Source organism: Zootoca vivipara, chromosome 2 (assembly GCF_963506605.1).
Source record: "Zootoca vivipara chromosome 2, rZooViv1.1, whole genome shotgun sequence".
In the NCBI taxonomy this organism is placed as follows: domain Eukaryota; kingdom Metazoa; phylum Chordata; class Lepidosauria; order Squamata; family Lacertidae; genus Zootoca; species Zootoca vivipara.
The window spans coordinates 21047249-21071563 of NC_083277.1; the positions used below are offsets into that span (position 1 = coordinate 21047249).

The 24315-nt window shown below is 42.9% G+C and overlaps 2 protein-coding genes across 5 annotated transcripts in view; one reads left to right on the forward strand and one right to left on the reverse strand.

The window, feature by feature from the left end:
* PXK (PX domain containing serine/threonine kinase like) overlaps nucleotides 1-11161 on the forward strand; it is a 51946-nt gene extending 40785 nt beyond the window's left edge. Inside the window, exons 17-18 of one of the 3 annotated variants that reach the window (XM_060271279.1) lie at nucleotides 1894-1956; nucleotides 9191-11161. In XM_060271279.1, coding sequence (XP_060127262.1) covers nucleotides 1894-1956; nucleotides 9191-9402 — 275 coding nt within the window. In that variant the 3' untranslated portion in view covers nucleotides 9403-11161. The remainder of the gene's footprint in view (nucleotides 1-1893; nucleotides 1957-9190) is intronic. The other 2 variants (XM_060271281.1, XM_060271280.1) reach the window with 2 other exon arrangements.
* Nucleotides 10832-20623, reverse strand: PDHB (pyruvate dehydrogenase E1 subunit beta). Of its 2 annotated transcripts, XM_035104996.2 has the most exons (9): nucleotides 20474-20621; nucleotides 18436-18543; nucleotides 18274-18336; nucleotides 18082-18117; nucleotides 17675-17960; nucleotides 14427-14537; nucleotides 12991-13082; nucleotides 11788-11929; nucleotides 10832-11033 (listed from the first exon to the last, which is right to left on the reverse strand). In XM_035104996.2, exons 1-9 carry the CDS (start codon nucleotides 20594-20596, stop codon nucleotides 10888-10890), a joined length of 1107 nt encoding a protein of 368 aa, XP_034960887.1. In that variant the 5' UTR covers nucleotides 20597-20621; the 3' UTR covers nucleotides 10832-10887. The 2 variants fall into 2 exon arrangements, with proteins under 2 accessions (XP_034960887.1, XP_060127265.1); XM_060271282.1 differs by lacking the exons at nucleotides 10832-11033; nucleotides 11788-11929 and having other exon boundaries at nucleotides 13000-13096; nucleotides 20474-20623.
* Nucleotides 20624-24315: the final 3692 nt, after the last annotated feature.

Here is a 24315-nt window from a genome sequence, read left to right on the forward strand (position 1 = left end):
ATACACTTGCCCTGGCTGTGGCAGCTCTTTGTGGCAGCAGCCCTTTGCTTAGGGTGAGCCTGGCTAATACACTGAGACCAGAAGCTGGAAAATGCACATCATCTCAGTGTGAATTCACCAACATTTCCCTTCTGCTTCTAGCAATTGATTTTCCAGGAAGGGGGTGAAAGCTGCCTCCATGAGAAGGGCAATAGGCCTTTGATACACATTCCAAGCAGAGCATTTTTTTTAAAGAGAGATATGTGTTTATTAAGTTTTTAAACATAACAACACCCAAACAAGGCTTAAACAATAAAGAACAACTATATAGAGCAGGCATCCCCAAACTGCGGCCCTCCAGATGTTTTGGCCTACAACTCCCATGATCCCTAGCTAACAGGACCAGTGGTCAGGGATCATGGGAATTGTAGTCCAAAACATCTGGAGGGCCGAAGTCTGAGAATGCCTGAAATAGAGCATGGTATTCCCCTTAGAATAAAATTAACAGAAAGTTCTGCATACTTCTACAGGCATCGTAATAAAATAGATTCCACCAAGGGACATTTTGGAATCAATAAGGTAGCCTCGCCACATAGAGACGTGTGTTGCTGCGCAGCACTTAGCGACCCAAATTAGATTGTGCGCAGAGGGTACATGAAGAAACCCATTGGGGTTTGTTGCTTTAAAAACAGACAAGCCTGAAATTGAGCAATAGGAAGCTGTGGGTTTGATCCGAGCAGTGGCTGGGAGGTAGACTGTGCTCCCCAGTGGGCTGTTCTTCAAAATGAAATTGGCCTTGTGTCTTCTTCCCAGTGTGTGGGAAAGAAGCTGTGGCACAGGGGTTTGATCAGACAATAGACCTGTGGAACAGGAATTAAATACACACAGGCACACTCTGATCTGATCTGATCCATGGCCACTGCTGGTGCATTTCTCTCTCTAAAAAACAAACCCAGCACTGGGAGACTTTTTTTCCAACTCCCACATATCCCCTAGTTTAGCCCTCAAGGATTTTTTTAGTGCTAGTCATTAATTACTACCCAGAACTTTTTCCTGGTGTTCAATTTTGTTTATTCATGACCAGGTGCCGACAATATCCGCTGACCTGACAAAACCCACCTGCAAATCCCCTTGTATTTAGCTAAGAGTAGAGTTGCTAAAGTTTCTTGCTGGTATTTTCATTCCCCTCCAGGCAAGTTTGCACTAGTTGATCAGTGCTCCTAAGGATAGAATTAGTCTCTCCGAAACAGACAGAATAGGCTTGCCCTTCTCTGCTGCAAACTGCATTGCATGACCCACCACAGAACACCCTGGCCTTGTTTGCATCTCACCCACTCATATTCTGCCTACTTCCTCAGCTTAGCTACGGCGCCAAACTGTATAATGTTAAATGCATCTTTGCGTTCAGTGTGATTTATTTAAAACAAAAACAAAACAGCTGCTGGTGCGGGTCTTTGTTTAAAAGTCAGGACTGTGACAGGTGCGGAGAAGTTTAATTCTTTTGCTTCCCGGCAAGAAAAAAAACTGCCCCGCTCCCCACCCCTGCCTGCTATTTTGTTTTGGAAGGAAAGGAAAACTCTCATTGGCGCTAATAGAAGCTTTCCTCCTGTTACTAATAGTAGTTTGAGGGGAGGTGGGGTTTTCATATGGACTGTGGCAGAGAATGAAATAGTTAAATTCCCCTTCCCCTCCTGCTGTGGTCCTTGAGTGTCTCCCACTGTATCTCCTGTTTGGGCTTTTTAAAAAAACAAGTCACATTAAATGCATCTCCGCATTTAACGTGTAATGTGCAGTTGGCCCAGTCCCCTCCCTGTGTGTGTAGGTTTGCTGCTTATTTCAGCAAGCCTCATTTTAAGCAGTGAAATGGATTTTGAATCTGCAGCTTTTTAGCAACTCTGGATGTTTCTTATTCAGCAGGCTCTGGGGCGAGTTCACCTCTGACATCACCTTCTTCCCCTGTTCCACCTTGCACAGCAGGTGAGTTACAGAGTCGACGCGCTGCCTGCCCATCTCTCTCTTGGGTTTTGTTGCCGAGCAGAAGAATGACTAATTTTGCTCTTTATGAGACAGGAAAAAATACCGCTTGCCTTGAAATGCATCTTCATAGCTTTTTGATTCTGCCTTGTAACCATAGGAGAGAGTTCAGATTTTTGTGTCTCTTCTTTGAATCTGGCAGACTGTTTTCAGCCTTCTTGTTTTATCGGCATAAACGAGAATTACTCGATAACTCCGTGCTTCATAGTTTGTACTTCCTTTAATCCTGCTTGCCTGGCCCCTTTGCTGATGCGAAATCTAAGCTATTCCTAGCCCATTGAGATGACTTCATTTAAGCACCGAAGCAGAATAGTCTGTATAAGATATATTCATATGTTCAGGTTAATGCCTCCCTGTTTTCCAGTGTGGTGGGTTCTTCTGTCTGCCTTCTTTAGTGCACTTTTCATTCCTGTTTGTTCAAGTTTTCCTCTGACCAGTTTTAGGATTTTTGCAGGCTTCAGTCAAAGCTCCCTGAGTGGGTTTCTTTCACATGGAAGGGGCAGGAATGGAAATCTGAGAAGTCTTTTGTGCTGTCTCTAAACTACTTGGATCCACCATATGTTTGGGTGTTTGCCAGTGCTCCACGACCAACCGTCTCACTACATGTCTATGTGTCACCCCTTTGCACCTTTTAACAGTTTGAAAAAGTACTCCCAATTTCAGATGACAAGACATACACATTGCTAGGCATCCTGAGTGGTGCGTTTTCTTAATAGAATAATACAAATTGGCATTTATTTATTTTTTTAAAAAACCTGATTGAGCAGCTGATAACTCAACGGTGTATGTGGTGGATGAAACAGCCATGTGAGTGGTTTAAACTCTGTGTTTTCCATTGGAACAATTTCCACCAGAGTACACAATAAATGCATATTGTGTGTTTGTGTGGTGGGTGGCAGCTCAGAAGCGAAATGACTTAAAGGATTTCCTTACTCCTGGTTGGATACATTATTCCTTGATTTATTTAGATAGCGGCAGATGTTGATCGTCACACAAACCTCTGTGGTTCTAGGCCTTTGGTAGCTTTAATTTGGGCACAGTTGCTTGCTTGTTTTGATACTTTGTTGTGAGCTTACCAAATCCATATACAGTTTAGTAGCTGAATTAACCTATATTGTAGCTTGGAAGGCAGTGGACCATTTCAGGTTCATTTTCTAGTGATGTTTTCCACACAAGACAAATGGGTTTTGAAAATGTATTTCGAGATTGCTTAGATTCTGGGGACAGGATTGTGAAAAAGATACCTTGTCTAAAGCGACCTACTATCCACAGTGCTTGACATATGGGAGTCCTTAGTTCAATAGACCACATAAATGCCTTGCAGCAAACTAGAGGTTTGATCCTTAGCTCCTGAAGTTAAATATTCCTAGGTAACAGGTCTGCAAGATGCCTTTTTCTAAGGGCTCAAAAAATTGCTGCCAAGCAGAGTAGGCAATACAGGCTAGAGGAGTGAATTGTATGACACTATAAAGCAGCTCCAGTCTCTGAAGTCCTTCAAAAGGAAAAAAAAATAGAATGTTTTTGTATGTGATGTATGTACTATGATCTGGACGTTTTGTTATCTCTGGGTATTTCATTCCACACCAGTGGTTCTCAAACCTTCCCTCCCTGCCTATGGACCACATGAAAACTGCTGAGGGTCTTGGTAGACCACTGAATGATTTTTCTGCATGTTGTTAGCAATTGCAAGCCACTCTGTTAGATGCTATATGATATATTTTTTTCATTGAATCAATATTAAACTTCTTAATTATAGCCTTGCATTGATTCAGCTGCTAATCCTTTCCACTCCTTGCAAGCATTTCCTCCCAATATCACTTCTGGCCCACCTAACTCACCCTCTGGGTTGATCACTAGGTTCTAAGAGTAACAGAGGTTCACCGCTGTTTCTGCTGCTGTCACTCTTCACAGACAGGTTGCGAACCACCTAAATGAAGCTTGCAGACAGGGAACCCCTGTTTTAAGCCATAGAAAAACATGCCAGCAGGCCAGTTTGTGTGACCATTGTGTTCATAACTGTATTTAATAATGGATGTCTGTATCTCCTTATTGTTGAATAGCCCTCTTAACATCAGAATACTGACTGTTTGTGCTCTTTTTCCTGTCTCCTTTCTTTCTCTCTCTCTCTTTCCTTTCCGCTGTCTTCAATAGAGCATGCGCCATTTTGAACGTGAATTCTTGGTAAAGTAATCTGATGTTGATGTTTAAAGATGTTTAGGGGGCAAAAATCCCAAAATGGAAAGCATTATTCACAAGTTATTGTGGTGAACTGCGCGTTAAAAACAAACCAAAACACTATTTGCCATCTCTCTTCAGCTTTTAGCTGGATGATTGCTTTTTAAACATTTTTTCTTTATAATCTCCAAACCACAGTATCAATGTCTCTATGAAAATATTGCTGAAAGGGCAAAGAGGTACTCTTTGCTGTTAGCAGTTAAGAAAAGAATATTTTCCTTTGCAGCCTTTTGAAATATGTATTAAAGGGGGACACTCAAGGAATTGTAAGGGAAGGAGGCATGAAGGAAAATAAGAACTGGCCTCTGAAGGACACACACACACACACACACACACACACACACACACACACACCCCACAAATGACAAGCACAAGAGTGGGTGAATTGCAAGAGGCAGTCCAGTATATTTTGGTGCTAGCAGAACCCCCCAAAATGTATCCCCATGATGGTAAAAGTGTTACCTAAATTGAAATAAATTTGTGAGCCAATGTAGACAGGTAGGCAGACAGGTGAAATGCTTTGGCCAAGTTCAAATCACCTCTCAGCCATGAGACTTGCTAGTTGACCTTGAATCTTAGTTGACCTTGAATCTTATCTTAGTTGACCTTGAATCTTATCTTAGTTGACCTTGAATCACTATCTACAGTTCTAGGAGGGATTGCAGGCAGTAATCAGTTGCCCTTCAATGGTAGCATGAATGATGTCACATGAGAGTGGGCTGCTCATGTTTTTGCAGCCAGCAAGCTGACACTATAAGACTGAGCAGCCCCTTAGTGCTGTGGGGATATTCTGTAGCACAAGGATGGGGAATCTGGTCCTACAGAAGTTGTTGAGCTTAAGCCTGAACAGCTGGCTTTATTGACAATACAGATGGAAAAAGACACAGTAGCCTTGTTTTTTTAAGCTAGGTGCTTTGGCTTCAGTTGGCTGTAATTACCGTATTTACTCGAATGTCATGCACACATTTTATGGCCAAATTACATCGCGAAAATTAGGGTGCACATTAGATTTGATGACGCATTTACATTCGCCAGCAAATGCTTTATTGGTTTAAAAGTTTTGAAAATTGAGGTACGTGTTAGATTTGATGGCGCATTAGATTCGTGTAAATGTGGTAATCTTTCATGGTGGAATGGCGGGGGGGGGGAAGGAATCTGCAAATTATTGGATGCAAACTAGAAAGATAAAAAACATCATTAGGTTCTTTTATCATCCTCTTTGATGCTAGGGAGTGTGGCTAGTTTGCCCTTCCGTTTTAGTCCTATAATTTATAACTGGGCAAATTCTAATAAGCAGTTAATGCTTTAGTTCAGGCATCCCCAAACTCGGCCCTCCAGATGTTTTGCGACTACAATTCTCATCATCCCTGACCACTGGTCCTGTTAGCTAGGGATCATGGGAGTTGTAGTCCCAAAACATCTGGAGGGCCGAGTTTGGGGGTGCCTGCCTTAGTTAGCAGATGTAGATAGAATTGGCTAAAGATCGCCGTTTCATCAAATAGTTGTTTGTTAAATCATAACGGTGCATTTGGGCAAATGCTTGATTTTCGGGAGTTTAGTGGAACAGAAATTCTGCTGAACGTACCAGACCTCCTAGCCAGTATTATGATTCCTTTGCTTTTGCCAGTCAACATATTCTTCCAAGTGAAATACTGCTTAATAAAAAAAAAGGAGGAACAGCAAATGGCAACATCGGCAGATTTAACAGATTGAGCAATTAGTCTGCTCATATGAGTAGTGTGTAAAAGAACAAGGGAGGAAATTCTAGGAATTCAAGTGGAGAGTTCTATGAGTGATGGTTCGTATTGCCTGAGTGATGTAATTCCTCCACATGGAGGAAAGCATTTCTGCTGTAGAAGTTGGGTGTTTATGCTTTTGAGAGAGAGTGGGGAGGGGAGTGGTCTTTGCACCTTCTTAAATGGATATTATGGCTGCTTTTGACACTGGTGCAGCAAGACCCCACTCAGAATTCCCTAGTGAAACAGAAGTCGGGAGTAAAGTCGGCAGCGAGAATTAGCAGTATTTAATTCTAACAGACACGCAAGCTGGAAGAAGAATGTTTGGATCACCCCACTCCATCCCGTTTGCTATCTGAAAAGACAAATCAAGGCCAGAGAGTCTCTAACTGGAATTATTATTTTTTCCAAAATTATGTTCAGTGAAGCAACATAAGTACCCCGTGTAAAAGTCCAAGTCCAAGACACTGAGGGTAGTGACTTTGTGAATTCCTAAGTGTAGAAAGCTGTCATTCATTGGACTGTTGACATTTTCATCTGCCACTGTAATTGCAAGCAATGCGCCTTGGCACCTGCGCTCAGCATCCTTTTGCTTTTGATCTTTTGTTCCTAAGCATCCTGCAACTAATTTTGCATTCTCAGTTGGTTCTTATTGTTGGTGCATTTTTACCTATATGTATCTAGCTTTTTCTACCACCTCCTTTCACTTGGTTGTTTGGTTGAACGTTACTCGTCTTCACAACCTTCAGTGTTTAGATGTCTCAGGGATGGTTGAAAGACAAACCTGTATGTGCTTGTTTAGGATGCTGTTGTTTTTGCCGCTTGATCATGCTCAGTTGGTGGCATGCTGTCTTTTCTTCCTTTGTCACTTTGCCATGCATTTTTCGCCATGCTGTATATTTTCTTTCCTGCAGCCTTCTTTGGTTCTTTCTGAGCTCGCTCCCTCCTGCCCCCAAAGCATTAAACTGATTATCAACAGAATCATAGCATTTAGAAATACAGTCATAGCTCGTGTTGCGTCCGCTGCGGGTTGCGTTCTTCGTGTTGCGAATGCGGCGGACCCGGAAGTGTTTACTTCTGGGTTCCGCCGCGCGCGCATGCGCAGAAGCGCTCTATCGCACTTTTGTGCATGCGCGAAACCTCCGCTCGGGTTGAGGACTTTTCGGGGCGCAGACGGCACCCCGGAACAGTTTAGAGTCCACAACCCGAGGTACCACTGTATTGTTGCTGGAAGTAAGTGTTTCAAAGGGGTTTCTCTATGAAGAATTTGAAACCAGATCCCTCGCTGCCATAAGCATGTCAAAGATGGTGGCTACATGTGGCTTATCTGGTTTTAAGCTGATGTGCCGTGAAGTAGGGACCGCCAGGCTGGCTTTTGTCTCCTGAAAGGAGCGGGAGGATGAAAAAGCGACTGCACCTGAGAGAAGGACCTTAATACAGTGCTGCTTCTCCATGCCTGCCGTCATAAGCAGCAGCTCTGCCAACACTTTAGGCAGGATTTGGGTTCTGAGGGTTGTTGCGGTGCAAATGTACACAGGGCGTACAAGGTTGCCAGCAGCTGCGTTGGGTGTGGAAAGTTGATCTTGGCTTGCAGGCTACCTCTAACCTGCTAAAGCCTTTACACTCGCCCTCTGCACTTGCCTAGGGGTTACCTGCTCTGTGGGAAAGGACTTCAGCTGCCAGGATGTTCTGTCCACCTGTAGGCTAGTTTGGTTACCTTTATTTTCCCATGTCCATAAAAAACCTGGCTTTTCAAATATCTTTTATTCTGACAATCATAATATTTGATAAATTATTTTATTATGTACATGGAGAAGATAAGGGCAATCCGCCAAATGTGTGGTTGCTAGGAGGACCTGGTCTATCTCCTTTAGGAATTCCTGAAAACACTTAGTATCAAGCAAACTCAAAAGTCTTCCACATGCATTCTTCTCTTTAACCAGCAGTAGGTTGGGGCACAAATGCTGGAGAGCAGCCCCACGTGAGCTCTTTTGCCATTCAACCCTTATATGGCAGTGGTGGGAAACCTGTGGCCTTACAGATGTTGAGTTTCCAACTCCTTATCAGCCCAGCCAGCGGGGCCAATGCTCAGGGATGATAACTGTAGCCCAACCACATCTGGAGGGCCACAGGCTCCTCACCCCTGCTGTGTGGGTTTTCTCCATAGTATCAAGCTACTAAGAGGATACAATGACTTTTGTCTTTCAAGCCAGTGATAACAATGAAGTCCTGGATAGGTACTAGTGCAGGCACCTATCAAAAATAACATTTTGTTGTTTGTAATTGTGCCCTTCCCAGGGTGCCATTTTGCATTTCTAGATATGCTGGCCTGGTGCCTATACCCAAAGTATATTTTGGGGGGCGCATAGCAGGTACTTATACCCCATTTTCCAGAGAGAATTGTAGCTACGGCAGCCTCTTAGCTCTGTTACGGCACTCTGTTCCTCTTATCCTGGAAGAGCTAATCCTGAAGTTGTTACTGCTGTGCTTGTCAGGGATAATGTATAACGTAGGAGGAAATGCCTATCACCACGTTCCTGTTTTGCACCGTCAACCAAAATGCCATTGTGTGCAATGCACATAAGGACCCTGTGCCTATCTAAGCAAGACTTGCAACAGTGGTCCTTACCTTAGCTGCGCATGAGAAGCGGGCACCAGCTTTCACTCGGCATTCATGTAAATTCAAAGAGTTACTGAGTTAGGTGGTGGTCCGTTTGAGGTAGATGTTCCTTGCAATGCTGCTCTACTTGGCGTCTAGAAGTAACGTTTGGAAGGCCAGTTGTCTTGCTTTGTACAAGCTGAGCCAAAGCTGCTTGGCTGCGTCCCACAAGCTATGGTCTACAGGCCAGCTTTTATGCTTAAGAACTGGACCTGGAATGATAATTCTTTCCTCCTCCAGTTTACTTGTCCACATGAACATGGATTGCAAGGACCATAAAACATCTTAAGTGTGACTTGCTTGTCCTGCCTGCCTTTTCAATCTATTCTCATCCTTCTCCTGTATGCCTGTATTCTTGTCCATTTTTAAATTATTATTATTTAACCTGAAATCATCTTGGCTTTTTTTCTTATTTTGCATGCTTTCCTGCCATACTCTTTTCTTTTGTACATTGGGCAGTTTTCGCAGATGTGTCCTTTTATCCAGCAGTATCTTGCTTTAATGGGTTTCGGCTTCTGACTGTGTGTTACGTCTAATATCTTCCCAGCAGCAGGCGCCTCGACAATTCCTTCGCCGCCGCCGCCGCCGCCGCCAGCAGCTCCCCCTCCTCCTCCTAATTTGGATGTGGCAAAGCAGCCTGACCTGCGGCCTGCAAACAGCACAAGCCGGGGCGCCTTACTCAGCTCCATTCAGAATTTCCAGAAAGGAGGTCTGAAGAAAACAGAAACCTTTGACTACAGTGCTCCTAGAATCAGCTGAAACTGTTCATACCAACCCAGCTTGGGGTATTCCTTGTGTTCTAGGAACAAATCTTAAATAACTATTTGATATAGCCACTGCCTGGTGGCGTCTTGTTTTACAGCTGCTTGTTTAGAGCCATTTCAAGCTCCTCCCCACTCCGCCCCCCTTAGCACAATCTCTTAACTGAGTAGCAGTACCGTTTTCGGAGGGTGAAGTGTCCGGTTTAAAGGAACCTTCCTTCTTTTGGGGGGGATCTTGTTTTGGGTATGTTGTATTCCTTCTAATAGAATAAAAATAGCTCGACAACAGCAGTTCATTTTCTGAGACCTGCTTCTGAAAGTTTAAAACCCCGTACATCAAGATTCGATGCATTGAATTAGCTTTAATTATGCTAAACATTCACTCAGTCTGAAAGTTAACACTGGTGAGAGATTTAAGGCTTGGTCTCCCTTTCTTCTCTGCTCTGTAAAGTCCTGAGCATTGCTCTTAATACTGTTGGAATACCTGTTAACCTAAGATGGCTCTGCTTTAAAAGAGGAGTAATTCAAGCAAGTAGGTTTTGTAATGAGGTTGTGTTACACTTAAATTGGGAGTTGCAGGGCATTTCCATCGAACCAAAATTTACAGCAATGTGAGATGTGTTGTTGAAGTGGGTGTTAACAAAAGAGCTCCATAATTTAAATGTTAGTGAAAAGATGCCCTTCTTGATTTGCTCAAACTCTTAAATTGCACTTTAAAGGATTATCGGTAGATTTTTAAAGTCGAGTATACACCAGTGTTTGTTACTATGCAGAGTGTCATTGTGTATAAGATTTCATGTAACCTATTATATTATTCAGTCATATTTTTATTAAAATAAATGTTAATGGAATTTCAACAATGCTGGGAGGGGAACACACTTTAATGTAAATTACCACCTCCGTGGTGAAAAATATGAATGCCTTGAAGCTTTAAAATTCCATTTATCTACATGGTTTTGGCAGAGATACTTTGCAGCACCTTCTGCCTTACATTAATATGTACTAATTTCTGAAAGAAGACAATTCAGCCTGTATCAAATGTTTCCTCAAAGAAAGTCTGCTTCCATTTTGGACTATTTCTCATCAGAAAGATACTTTCCTCTCCCCTTTTTTGTTAATGTACTTTATTTCCAAGCCTTGTAAGTTACAAAACGAGCAGAAGCAGCAAGAGACTGTTCCTCAGACACTAGAGCTGCTAATCGGAGCAAGCCTGATCACCATGTACAATGATACACAGAACACTTCATCTTGCAACAAGAGTTCTTTAGAGAATTACAATTATTACAATTTAAGGCCATCTGCATCTCCCTTGGGAAGGAAGTACATGCCTTGCAACAGACAACGTAGCTATTGCTCTTCCCCTGCCAGAGGCCTATATCCTATACAAAGCCAGCTATGTATACAATCGCTTGCAATATACATTCCACAAACTTTTTTTTTTTAAACTCCAGAAGAACAACATCCACATACAGCATACACAGAACTAGATATTTAGCGTTTTCTTCACTGCAAGAATTATATCTTTTACTTGAGGTATGCAGTTTTCCTCCAAGATCTTTGCATAAGGCATGGGAACATCGGCCCCGGTGACACGCACAACGGGTGCGTCAAGGTGGTTGAAAGCAGGACCTGAAAGCAGAAAGGTTCATCTCTCAAAAGCTGAAGGAATCTCAGTCAGTACAAACTTAAGATGGGGTGGGTAGGCAGCATAGTCAATGGCTGGGGTGATACAGGTTACAGACCACACTGACAACTGCCTCTAGCTTAGAAAAAGGGCTATGAGGAGGCAGTGAACCTGCCTAAGAAAAAGTACCTATTCTTGCTTTTCAGCAGCAGGTAAAGGCAGCAGCAAGCTCAAAGATCATGTAGGTTTCATTTATAGCCCACCTTTCCTCCAAGCAGCTCAAGGTGGCACATAGAAAGTTGTAGGTAGAAGAACAGGAGATGCTTTTTCCACACGGTTTGTGGAATAGCCTACCTGCAATCTATAATGCAATAAACTCCATTGGGTTTGTACATAGGGTTTTATAAAGCCGTCGGTTCATCAATGATCTATTCTAAGATCATCTAAGAATACATTTTCCTTTTAAGTGGGAGAGACGGCTGCTGCTACTACAAATAGGATGGTCCTGCGTTGCAGCAGACTAAATAATTGTACTTTGTGCAAAGAATCGGAGCAAATTCAAGGACCTAAACTTGGGATAGGGAGCCTGTGGCCCTCGAACTTGCCATCAGCCTCCGTCAGCATGAAGACTGGTCACAGATAATGCAGTCCAGTCCCACCTGGGAGACTAGAGGTTCCAAACTGCTGATCTAATCTCTAGCTTCCCAAGAAAATAGCAACGTATTTTAAGAAGGTCAGACACGAGATAATCCCAAATACCTTCCATTATCCTGGCACAAATTTCAGCTCCTACCCCAAACTGGGGCCAGCCACCTTCCACTGTTACAAGATGATTTGTCTTCTTAACACTGGATTCAATAGCTTCAATATCCATTGGCCTAATGGTGCGGAGGTTTATAACCTGGAGAGAGATTAGAGCAGGCTTTAGATAATTTCTGATTAACTTCAGCTTAATCTGAGCAGAAAGCAAATTATGAAAAATAAGCAAGCGCATAAAAACTGAGCCACCACCTGTCTAATAACAAAAGCCCTGATGGATCAAGCCAAAGGCCCGTCTAATCCAGCATCCTGTTCTCATAGTGGCCAATCGGGACACAAATGCAACAGTGCTCTACCTATTTGCCATTCCCATCAACTGGTATTCTCAAATCTTGGACACTATGTAAGTCAACTGGTTGATTAAATCTGTACATATTTGCACATAGGGGACCCTCATCCCCCTTAAGACAGCACCTGTGATCTGCAGTTTTTAATAAGGACCTATGTGGAAAAATAACTTTTAAAAAGATGTATTACCTGATTAAAACGGTGCCCCAAATTGAAAGTTTTATCAAGTAATTCACTGCTCAGTGGCACTGTGCCAGGTTCAAGCCCCTGTGACCTCTTGTTAGAAAGGGGGGGGGGGAGAGATTTTGGTCTGTAGGGCCAAGAATAGACCTGAATTCTTAGATAGCTGGTGGAGGTCATAGTAGACAACAACTGACTTGAGATAAGGCAGCTTCATATAGTGAATTGGTATAATTTATACATATCAGATTTAGGGAGGCTTTTAATGTTTAGTAGATTATTGTATTTTGGTTTTTTTTGGAAGCTGCCCAGAGTGGCTGGGGAAACCCAGCCAGATGGGCGGGGTATAAATAATATATTATTATTATTATTATCATCATCATCATCAGATAGTTCAGCTTCTCAGTGCAAAGTCTGGATTTGACACAACCCTTCTCCAACTCCTGCAAGATGAATTGAAATCCAAGCAATCACTCTCTTCTACTGCCTGTAGCTAACTTGCCCCAGCTCTGCAAAGTTCACTGAAAAACCGCCAAGAAAATAGTGGAACCAAACTGTATGAAGTAACTAACAGAACATTCCAATGCCACAACTTTGTTAGCTGTAGAGTAGGTGCTTCAGAGGGTTTCTTCACTGTGGATTGTAATCTCATGGAGTGACAAAACACACACACACCTCACAGTCCACCCCGTCTTTAGCAAGGACAGCAGCTGCTTCCAGACAGTGGCCAACGGGTCGTGAATGAGACACTAAGGTAATGTGGGTTCCTGAAACACACAGGCTGGTGAGGATTGAGAATTACAACGTCGTTAACTTTAGCATGCAGATACATTCTTAAAACCAGAAGATTATCTAGCAGTCGCCACCCGGTCAACTTCTTTTAACCTCTTAAACCAAACAGCTTATGACCCTTTAGAGACTGGTGAATGATTACAGCCATTTATCAGCATGCAATGATGCACTTTAAAAACCTTATTCCAGCAAGATATAAAAAAATTATCCAAACCAGGTCAAAATGGTAATTACTGCAGCCTTTACTAATTAATGGGATGAGTTGCATAAAGAGTTATGTCTTTTCGGGCCTTTTTAAAAGCTACAAGGACAGATACCCCATCTGATGTCCTGTAGAATTGTTTACAGGTAGGTAGCCGTGTTGGTCTGGGTCGAAGTAAAATAAAAAAATTCCTTCAGTAGCACCTTAAAGACCAACTAAGTTTTTATTTTGGTATGAGCTATCGTGTGCATGCACACTTCTTCAGATACAGTGAAATAGGAGTCCCCAGGCACTTACAGAAAGAGGATGTCAGAACTTAGTTGGTCTTTAAGGTGCTACTGAAGGAATTTTTTTATTTTACTGTAGAATTGTGTTCTGCAATAGTGGAGTAGCCACTGAAAAAGCCCTCATTCATATTAGTGCCAAGTAAGGTCAGAACACAGTGCTCTTTATTACTGTTAAACTTGAGATATCCAAGCACTCGTGTACTTATTGAGAGCAAGGAAAAGTAGAATTCAAAAAAGCTAGTTTACTAGGCAAAATAAATATTTGCCATTCTGTGGCTTTTGAACCTTCTAAAACAAAAGGGTGGATGGGGGAAAGCAATGAATGACAGAAGGAAACCAAGACCCTGACAGGCCACCCCACCCCCCAACAAATCTGCAAACCGTGGAATTTACAAATCCAGAGAAAGCTGCTGGGCAGAGGGTTGGGCTTACAATGTGGAGTGAGTGATCATCCTACAGTGCTATAGGCAAGGAAGAGCTACACCACCGTCCCCTCAAAAAAGGCATAATACCTTCTAAAACCAATGCAACTTCTGGGTGGTCTTTTGTGTAGTGAGAAAACAAAAAGCATTCTCACTGAACCCCAATGTATAGAGAAACACACACTTTCACAGAGAAGAACTGGTAATTTCAAATACATAAAATATTAGGAATTAATGGATATGCATCTGGGATGGGAAGAATGCTGGGTAGCTTTGCACATAAAAAGGTGGTGCTGCAAGCAAAAGAAACACATTTTAAGAATAAAGCACAGTGTTTCTCTGATAGATACATTAAAAGAACACAGCAGGGTCTTGCCTTGTTTAGTAAAAACAGCTAGTTTTGCTTACCTTGCTTTTCTACCTTCGCCTTTCCGATAGGAACAACAAAGTCCTTTGATAGGACTTCCTCCGACAAGTCAAAGGCCACACCGTACATCAACTCGTTTTCCAACATTACAACTAGAAAGGCAATATAAATAACAGGTACATGTGAACTATATGATGCATTTCTTCAAATCTCTGGTGAGCCATAGTAATTAATTTTGTAGTCAAAGACTCCTAAGACATGTCAGAAGAGAACACCCCCACATTCCAAGTTTGGTACTATGGAGAAGGGATTGGGTCTTGATCCAGCAGGTACAACATGCCAAGGGAGAACTTGTCCTGGCTCAAGCAGCCTGTGCTGATGCCAGAAATGTGGCCTGTGGTGGCAAGGCACACAGCATAAAATATGCAAGTATTTTGACATCATCCATTATGCGGCACACACCAATTTGAAATATCCAAGTGGAAGTTAAGGATGTGTGCATGGGGAAATGACCCAGCTCACTCTCCAATACCAACTTTATGCAGTCATCTGACCCACATCAGCTGATAAAAGCATGAATTGATAGCACGAACAGCCACAAATTTAGGAGAGAAAAAAAGAACTGGGCTCGACTCATCTAGTTCAAATAGGGCTTTCAAAAAAAACAACCAGCCAAGCGAAGCTTTATTCCAAATTGAAGTTGGCCAAAGGAGCTAAAATTCTGTAGTTCTTAGTAGTCTGAGCTCATCATCCACTGTTATTTGTTTTTAACCCTTTGGAATAAATGTAGAATGCTTCAAAAATGTTGAGGGAGCATCTGCTCAAAGTTTAAAGCCAGAGCAGTGTTAGATTAGTACATGGGAATGCCTATGTCACCAGACATCATTCTTCATCATTCTATGGGACCGCCTCTCCTGGATGCCCTGCGGAGGACCTTAAGGTCCACACATAACAACAACATTTTGGAGATCCCGAGCCATAAGGTGGTTAGATTGGCCTCAACTAGGGCTAGGGCCTTTTCAGTACTGGCCCCGACTTGGTGGAACGCTCTCTCACAGGAGACCAGAGCGCTGCGGGATTTGACATCTTTCCGCGGAGCCTGCAAGACGGAGCTGTTCCGCCTGGCCTTTGGCCTGGACCCAGTCTGACCCCTATGTTATCCTCCCTTATGGTTTTGATTCGGGCCATTTTAAAATGAGGCTGCATTTAATTTTTTTAAATTTAAATTGTATTTTAACCTGTATTTTAATTAATTGTTTTTCTTTCTTTTACGTTTTATTGTAATTTTATTGATGTCAGCCACCCTGAGCCCAGTTTTGACTGGGGAGGGCGTGGTTTGAATAAAATATTATTATTATTATTATTATTATTATTATTATTATTATTATTCACCTTTCTCTGTTGGAAATGAGCCTCCTGTACCTGAAGTCCTAATCCATGAGCCGCACTGCTGGAGGGGACTGGAATCCAATGGACATCCCAGTCCGATGGCCTCCAATGTGCGGGCCCTGCTGCTGCGGAGACCCCCACTACAATCATGGAAAGCCTGGTGAAGGGAAGTGCTATCACTAGTGCTGTGCTGTTTAGGCAGCAGCCAACAGGAAGCCCTCAATTTCAGAGGCAGAGCTGGGCCAACCACGGACCCACTGGATCCTATGCTGGTCCAACTCCAGAGCTGGCACAGTACAAGACAAAACCCAAATAGGTAAACACAAGACCAAGAACCACCGCCCCTGCCTTGGCTAGTGTTAGTGGAGTCTCCTTCTTTGGAGGTCTTTAAGCAGAGGCTTGACAGGCATATGTTCAAGAATGCTTTGATAGTGTTTCCTGCTTGGCAGGGGGTTGGACTGGATGGCCCTTGTGGTCTCTTCCAGCTCTAGGATTCTATGTGTCAGAGCTTCAGTTATGACTGCTGTGTTCTGTCCTGCTGCTCTCCCGGAAGAGCTAGGATTGCTGTATCTAAGGGTATTGTCCCTTCCCTCCACTACCGCTACGAAATCATAATTCTGACCAAACCCCAAACATAGCATTTAAATGAACATACTCTATTTTGGTATGTTCTGGCCTGCAGAATGATAAAACTGGCTGAGATCCAAAGAACTGATGAGGCTTACTTACATCAGCAGCACACATGAGCCCAATCTAAGTTTAACTCCCCACAGTTTCTAAAGTAGTTTGATATGCTCCATGGGAGACTTCTGTTTATGAAAGGTACTTCTAGAGTTACCATGGAACTTGCTGCACAACTCTTTAGATCCTGGTCATGATTTTTTTTATTTTTTTTGAAGGGGGAAAAGAGAGCTGAAGATTTACAGTCATACCTCGGTTTAAGTGCGCTTCGGTTTGAGTACTTTCAGTTTAAGTACTCCGCGGACCCATCGGGAAACGGATTAATCCACGTTCCATTACTTTCAACGGGAAAATTTGCTTCAGGTTAAGTACGGACTTCCAGAACCAATTACACTCATACTTCGGGTTAAGTACACTTCAGGTTGAGCACTCTGTGGACCTGTCTGGAACGGATTAATCCACTTTCCATTACTTTCAATGGAAAAGTTTGCTTCAGGTTAAGTACGCTTCAGTTTAAGTACTCCACGGACCGTCTGGAACGGATTAATCCACTTTCCATTACTTTCAAGGGGAAAGTTCACTTCAGGTTAAGTACGCTTCAGTTTAAGTACTCCACGGACCGTCTGGAACAGATTAATCCACTTTCCATTACTTTCAAGGGGAAAGTTCGCTTCAGATTAAGTACGCTTCAGATTAAGTACAGACTTCCGGAACCAACTGTGTACTTAAACTGAGGTATCACTGTATTTCCAAATGTAACATCTGCAGCTCACACTCACTTCAGCTCAAGCTGAATGCTAGCTCGACTTGAAGGAACACTAATAGAAGAACAATTCCTCTAAAAAGGAGGAATTATTTTGTTCATTTGCTACCTTTGTATACAACATTGTAGCCATAATGGTTTCCAAGGCAAAACACACAGCTTTATAGTTAAGAACAACCCGCGTGTTAAAACAAGTGCAAAAGGAAACCATCCAAAAATGTTTCCTTAATCTAGTATCTGAAAGGATACCCAAACTGTTTTCTTCTCCTCCTAGAAAGGGAATGAAAGACTGCACACTACACCAGCTAAATCTCGGACATTCAACATGATGCAGACGCCACAAATTAGATTTGTCTCTGACACCCAGTGCCCTGCGTAAAATGTTTAATGCAGGTAATAACCCAATAAGCTAACACTTTAGCATTACACCTGCACTGACATCTTGCCTTCATTTACCTGGATTATCATCCCGGATTGCGGCTTTAAGGAGACCTCTTGCATCCTCCGAATTCCAGGGGCTGACTACTTTCAGTCCAGGGCAGTGCCCATACCAGGACGCAAAACACTGGGAATGCTGGGCTGCAACACCTGCCGAGGCTCCGTTTGGGCCCCTGAAGACAATAGGGACAGGTACCAAACCTGAAGACATGTAGTAGGTTTTGGCAGCTGAGTTTATAATCTGATCAATAGCTTGCATGGAGAAGTTGAAGGTCATGAATTCACAAACAGGTCTCAAACCAGCCTGTTAAGACGAAGTAGCTATGTTAATAGCCATTCCCAAGTTGCTTTTTAAAAGATTAATTAATGGCACTATTTTGTATTTAAGAAGCTTTTTTTAAAATACACATATGGAAGGTACATACCATGGCAGCTCCTACAGCAATTCCAGTAAAGCCCATCTGGGGGGGGGGGGGAGGAAGAACAAAGTGTGACGAAAACTAAAATTTAAATCATAACTATCTGAAAATATATTTCATGAAAACTAGGTGACTTATTGCACTTTTTTTGGATCAAATACTAAAATAGAAAAATTAAAATGTATTATGAATTCATACCTCTGATATAGGAGTATCTATTATCCTCTTATCACCATATTTCTTCCAAAGTCCTCTGCTAATCTATAGGTTTAAAAAAGAGGGTTATGGTATTGCTATTTATAACTTTTTAAGAAAAGCACTGATTATGCTGCCCTTCTAATTACTGCATTGTCTTCTTACCTTGTATGCCCCATCATACTGGGCAACTTCCTCCCCCAGCAGAAAAACCTTCTCATCCCTCTCTAACTCCTCATCCAAGGCCTGGTTTAAAGCATCACGGACAGTCACCTATTAATGAAAAGACATATTTACGTCACAATCCACAAACCATTTCTCTTTGCTATTAGGAACCTTGAGCTTTTTGGAAGAAAGGTAGGATATGATTTTTTTTTAATTACATTAGAGTAACCCCACCATAATCAAGGAGGAAAGTTGATTGGAAACTTCCATGGCTGAAAGCAAATGAATGTTTCAGGCTAACTTACGATCTCATGAAAGGAGTGGGAAAAGTTAGGGTTAGGGTCACATTGAGCTCCAGGCTAGATCCTGACAGCAGTTACTGGAGATGCCTGTTGACACCAAGTCAATTCTAAAGGACAATTCTAAACAACCAGGTAGATTTCCTTTGACTAATCTGTCAGCAAAAAGAGATCATTGAGCGATTTAAATATCAAATTAAAGCCATCCCTTATAGATCAAGGAATATATTTTTGTAAAACTTTGTTTTCTTTACAAATTTCAGCCCATGGCCATGTCAGCAGTAGCAATGCTTAACAGAGACCTCTGTCGCACCACATGGGATGTGGCTTGGATGGTGCAGAAATGTGCCTCTATCCAGCCCCCGAGGGTCTCCTGGTCTTTGCCTCCAGAGTGATGCCAGCAGGCCTATTCTGCCTGCTGGTGCTTGCTCAGTATCGTCTACTTTCACTGGCAGTGACTCCTCTCAAGAGCCCTCACCTGTCAATGAACTCTGAGCAATCGATTAATCTGAGCATGGATGTGGGTGCTCGCTTTGTGACAGCTGCATGGCCGGCTTTAGGAAATTCAAACTGAAGGCTAACTGATGGGTTGTTTTGCCCCTTGAGACATGTTAACATTTTTGCACGCTACACCAATATGGTTACGAGATAGGAGAAGACTGAATTTGTACACGAGTGCACATTAAATTCATAAACAGATAGGGACACAATATGGAAACAGCAATAGAGCTTCCTAGAAAAAGAGATTTGTGAATACAAGGACATGCATACCCCTTTCCCACCACCATTTCTCTCTTCTTTTTCCTATGTATTTTTTCAAAACCTGCACCAAATATGCTCCCACTCAATTCTCTACTTCCAGCACAAGACTCCAAAACCTCATCCCCACACCTGGGCTACATAGGCTGCAATCCTACAAACCTTCCTGTTGAACTGAATGATATCTACCTCTGAGCAGCCATGGACAAAATTGTCCATAGTATCAGAAGAAGAAAAAACCCTGTAAATCTGCCCTCTGCTCTGAAACCCACATTTCTAGAAATAATGAACACCGAGGAGAACAAAAGAAAATCACGTAAAATAATCACAGTCTTCAAAGGTTTACAATCTATATTATTATTTATTATAAAATAAAACTATCTGTAATATTAACATTCCCTGTGTCTGCTCCCAGACTTTGGAACTCCCTTCCTAGAGAAATTAGGCTGGTGGAGAGTGGCTGGGGAAACCCTGCCAGATGGGCGGGGTATAAATAAACCATTATTAATTATTAATTACTATATTACTACATTATTATTATTATTATTATTATTATTATTATTATTATTATTATTGCTATTACTGCAATAAAGAGAAGGGATGTGAGAGAAGTGTTCAAACTTTCGCCAGTAACTTCAATAGTATCTACCGGGGCGGGAAGAAGAGTACGTCAGAGAGCGTGCAGTCGTAAAAGGGGCAACAGTGTCTCTTGAGCAGGTGCAGAGTGCCCTTTTCTGCCTTTCAAGGCGAGGATGCCAAGGCGCCCCCGGGAGAAAGAGGACCTTCCGTTTCAAGTGCTAAAGCAGAGAGTGGGGCGGAGGGAAGGCGACGCATAAACAAATATATAATAATAATTCTGTCCGGCTACAGAAAGGGATGCGACCTCTGCTTTGCTGCAGCAGCAACTGCTCCGCTTTCAGAGATCTATAACCTTGCCCCGAAGGTCGCCTCAGTCCCCGCTCCCTCATGAGCACCCGTACCTGAGCAGCGGCAGCCGCAGAGCCGTGGAACCGCCGCCGCGGAAGTCCGGCGAAGCGCCCGGCCGCCACCCGCTGCGAGCAGCGTACCAGACCCCACAGTGGCCCCACTGCCGCCGCCGCCATCTTGGATGTGCCCTCAACCCTGTGCGAGTCTCAGCGTAACCCTTACGCCGCACGCCCTAGGCCCGCCTCGTACGCCGCCGCCGCCGCCTAGCAACGAGAAAGCAGCACGGGGCAGGGGTGGGCTTTTCCGTGACGCTTCTTCGTGCCTCACTTCCGCCATGAGTCGAGAATTCTCGCGCCCATTGGCTAGACTCGGTAAGGGTAAGGCCGAGGCGGGCCCTGCCGTTTGATGGACGGCTCGTTGCGTCAATCCGTGTGCTTCATGGGTGACGTTGGTAGCAGCTTCATTAAGCCCGGGTCAGGGCTTGGCTGTCAAATGTCTTAGGGAGGGAAGGGGGTGCATTTCGTTCCACCCACCTGGCTAGGAACTAATTAACTGAGAAGCCTTGTTTATTTATCACATCTATATCCCGTCTTTACTCCCAGGGAGGCCAAGTAGAGTACATAGTTCTTTCCCCTCCCATTTTAAATAAATAATTAATATAAATAATAATAATAAATATTATTATTATTATTATTATTATTTTATCCTCACAACAACCCTTGGGGTAGTTTAAGTTGAGAGATTGTGACTGGCCCAAGGTCGCTCCCAGCGAGCTTCATGCCTGAGGGAAGGGATTTGAATCCTGGTCTCTCAAGCCCTGGTCTAGTAACCACTGCACCACAGTGGCTGCCTGAAAGCCTTTGAAGTATCTGAAATCTCTTCCACTGATACAGCTTGCCTGTGTCTGCAAAAGTTTTGATGCGACCCTATTACAGGACCCTGGCATTGGGGGTAGTTTCCATGTATTTAAGTAGGTTATATATGTGTGTGTGTGAATGGGTGGTTTATGAGAGACCCAGAACAGACTAAAGGCCACACATTTCTTCACTGTTGGTTACCACAAGATGTAGCGATGGCCACAAACTTGAGTGGCTTTAAGGGATTAGATAAATGAGGATATGGTCATCAATAGCTGTAGCTTCCAGAGTCAGGGGCAACATGCATCTTCTGAACACCATTTGCTGTGGGAGAAGGTCCTTGTGTCCTGCTGTGGGTTTCCCCATAGACAAGCAGTTAGTCACTGTAAGAAGAGGGTGTTGGATGAGAAGGGCCTTTGGTCTGATCCAGCAGGCTCTTTGTATGGGACAGGATACAAGCCAAAAGCTGGAACGGAACAAAACCAGACCCAACAACCCCTTGGTAAAACAGCTGGATGTGTTAAGAGACATTTTAGATTTCCGCACATTACTGCCCTTCATCTGAAGATCAGACTAGTTTACACTTGAGAATGACAGAATGATACAACTGAAACTGCCTCTGTACAGTATTATACTTTTATTAATACCCTCACACACCTACTTCCAAGGACAACATTACAACTAAGTAAGACGGGAATGATGTGTTAAACTACAATATTTCTACAGAACCCACATTACGTTGTTCTTTTCAGGCAATCAATGGTGTTGCTAGAAAACAGCAAAACTTCTAAAGAAGCCAAACCAGCCCAGTTCACCAGTCAAAAGACTAGATACACTGCACAAAATTCACATCCCAGTAATTGTTTCACATCTTCCGAGGCGTGGGTGGGCTGTAGTTGACACTTCACAAGAAAAAACATGAGAAAAATTAAAATAAATATGCTGGTAAGGAAAGTCTTCTTTTTCTGTCTTTGATTTTTTTCTAAACCAGAAACCCCACATTTTAAAAATACCTTTCAAAGTACTCATTAAAGGAATCAAATGGGGGGAAACAGCATGTTCCATGGGAATCCACAAGCAACTATTCATAAAAAAATCCAACCATACAAAGAGTCAACAACAATGTAGAAGATTTGAAGAACTGAATACTTGTAACTATCATAGGTTTCCTAGCAGAACTATCCTGCAGACTGTTCAACATTACATCAGGATGGATCATTCATGCACCTGTCAATTCAAAAGGCCTCTCCGGTTGGTGGAAGGCTCTCTGCTGGGCCGTTGCTTGGTGACTTCTTATGCCAGGAGCCACCTTATGCTGTCTGTTCAGAGTGACACCCTCACATTCTCAAGTAGTTTCTCTTTAGGCACAGAAGGAAGCTTGCTGCAATCCTGTGCACAGCCATTTTGGGACTAACTCCAACTGAACACAGGGGACTTACTTCTATGTAAAAATGCATGCGAGTGGGCTGTGGACCTTTGAAAACAGTGGGACTATGCAGAAAGATAAATCTGAGCACCAATTAAGATGCCAGAAGAAGAGAGCTTTCAGACAGTGAAAATGTAGTTAGTACATTTTGAAGCAATTGAATGAAAAAACACGTCATAGGACTTAATACCTAACCTTTTTCTATAAGAGTTTACCGTGAGACCCAATAAATTATCATGAGCTTAAATAACTGAGTGGGTCAATCTTGAGGCTGGCTGGTTCTCTCTCTCTCTTTCTTTCTTTCTTGGAAATGTATGTTAGAATTTTGCATTATTCAGTCAAAAGGAGCAGTGACTTCATTTGTATCTTTTGAATTTGGCTTGAAAGGGGGAAGGAATGGAAGCGGAAAGCAGCTGAAATAACTTTTTTTAAGGCATTCAAATAGCTAATGATTAGATTATTCTAAGTGGGCTCATTAGCACAGCTAATAGTCAAGTGCAATTTGTACATATTGTGAACACGTAATACTCGAAGAGCAAATTACAATGACCTTATTGGAGAGGTTATTAGCTAAATATAAAATCACATGTTAACTAAAATTATAGATGCCATTCACTGTGTATTTGAAAATGATACACAAAATAGGCATGGGCAGATTGAAGGCTTGTAGGATCTACTTTTCCCCATCTCTTTTCCCCCTGGGCTGGAGTGGGGCCCATTGCCAATTTGTGGCAGAGTCAGCTATTTATTTATTTAGAGCACTTGTCCCCTATTCCTTAGGAAAAAAAAAAAGTTCTCAGAGTGGCTCACATACAACCAACTTAAACAAGACAGTCCCTGCCCACAGGCTTACAACCAATAAAAAAAAATCCCCATTACACAAAAGGGGAAAGGGATAGGGAGAGAAAACAATACTCAGACAATCCTTAAGTAATTGTTTTTATAACAACAAACTTGCATAGTTCAGGGGTAAGGAGCTGGACTTTCAGCAAAACTGATGGAATGAGGCCTGCTTTCCATCTCTCCCACTTGTGGAAATATATACTGTATATTACAAGTTACATCTGAGTTACTACAAATCAGTGCGGAGTCTGTGCGACAAAATGGTTAACATTCCAAATCAGGGCCAGAGAGCCTAGGCTTCAAATTCCTACTCAGCCGTGAAGCTCAGTGGGTGATATCCGGAGAGTCTCTTATCTCTCAGCATTGTTGGGTGGGAAATCTTTGGCCCTGTTTAAGAAATCAACAGCAATGTTGTTGACCAGCAGTGACCACAGGAAAATGACCGCTGGGAGGAGTGTAGAAAGAAGAAACGCCATGGTACACCTGCATCGGCACAACCAGACGCCTTCATCTGCCCCACCTGCAACACAACATGTCTCTGCTGTATTGGTCGCTACAGCCACTGGAGGCGCTGTAACTCTCCAACGATTTGACTTCACCCCCAAAGGTGCACTCCTCCATCGTCAACCCAAGACTGACGGATGCCCACCAGAATGCTGCTGAACTACAGCTCCCACCATCCTTGCCCATTGGCCTAGCTTACTGGGGTTGATGGGAGTTGTAGTTCAGCAATATCTGGCGTGCTAAAGGTTCCCGACCCTTGCATTTA

Bases quoted from the DNA above. Each gene is read 5' to 3' on its own strand.
- PDHB (XM_035104996.2), bottom strand. From the start codon at position 20,596: ATGGCGGCGGCGGCAGTGGGGCCACTGTGGGGTCTGGTACGCTGCTCG. The intron at 18,544-20,473 runs GTACGGGTGCTC...TTTCATTAATAG, and splicing joins CTGCGGCTGCCGCTGCTCAG to GTGACTGTCCGTGATGCTTT. The intron at 13,083-14,426 runs GTAAGCAAAACT...TGTGTGTTTCAG, and splicing joins GGCGAAGGTAGAAAAGCAAG to GAACCCACATTACCTTAGTG.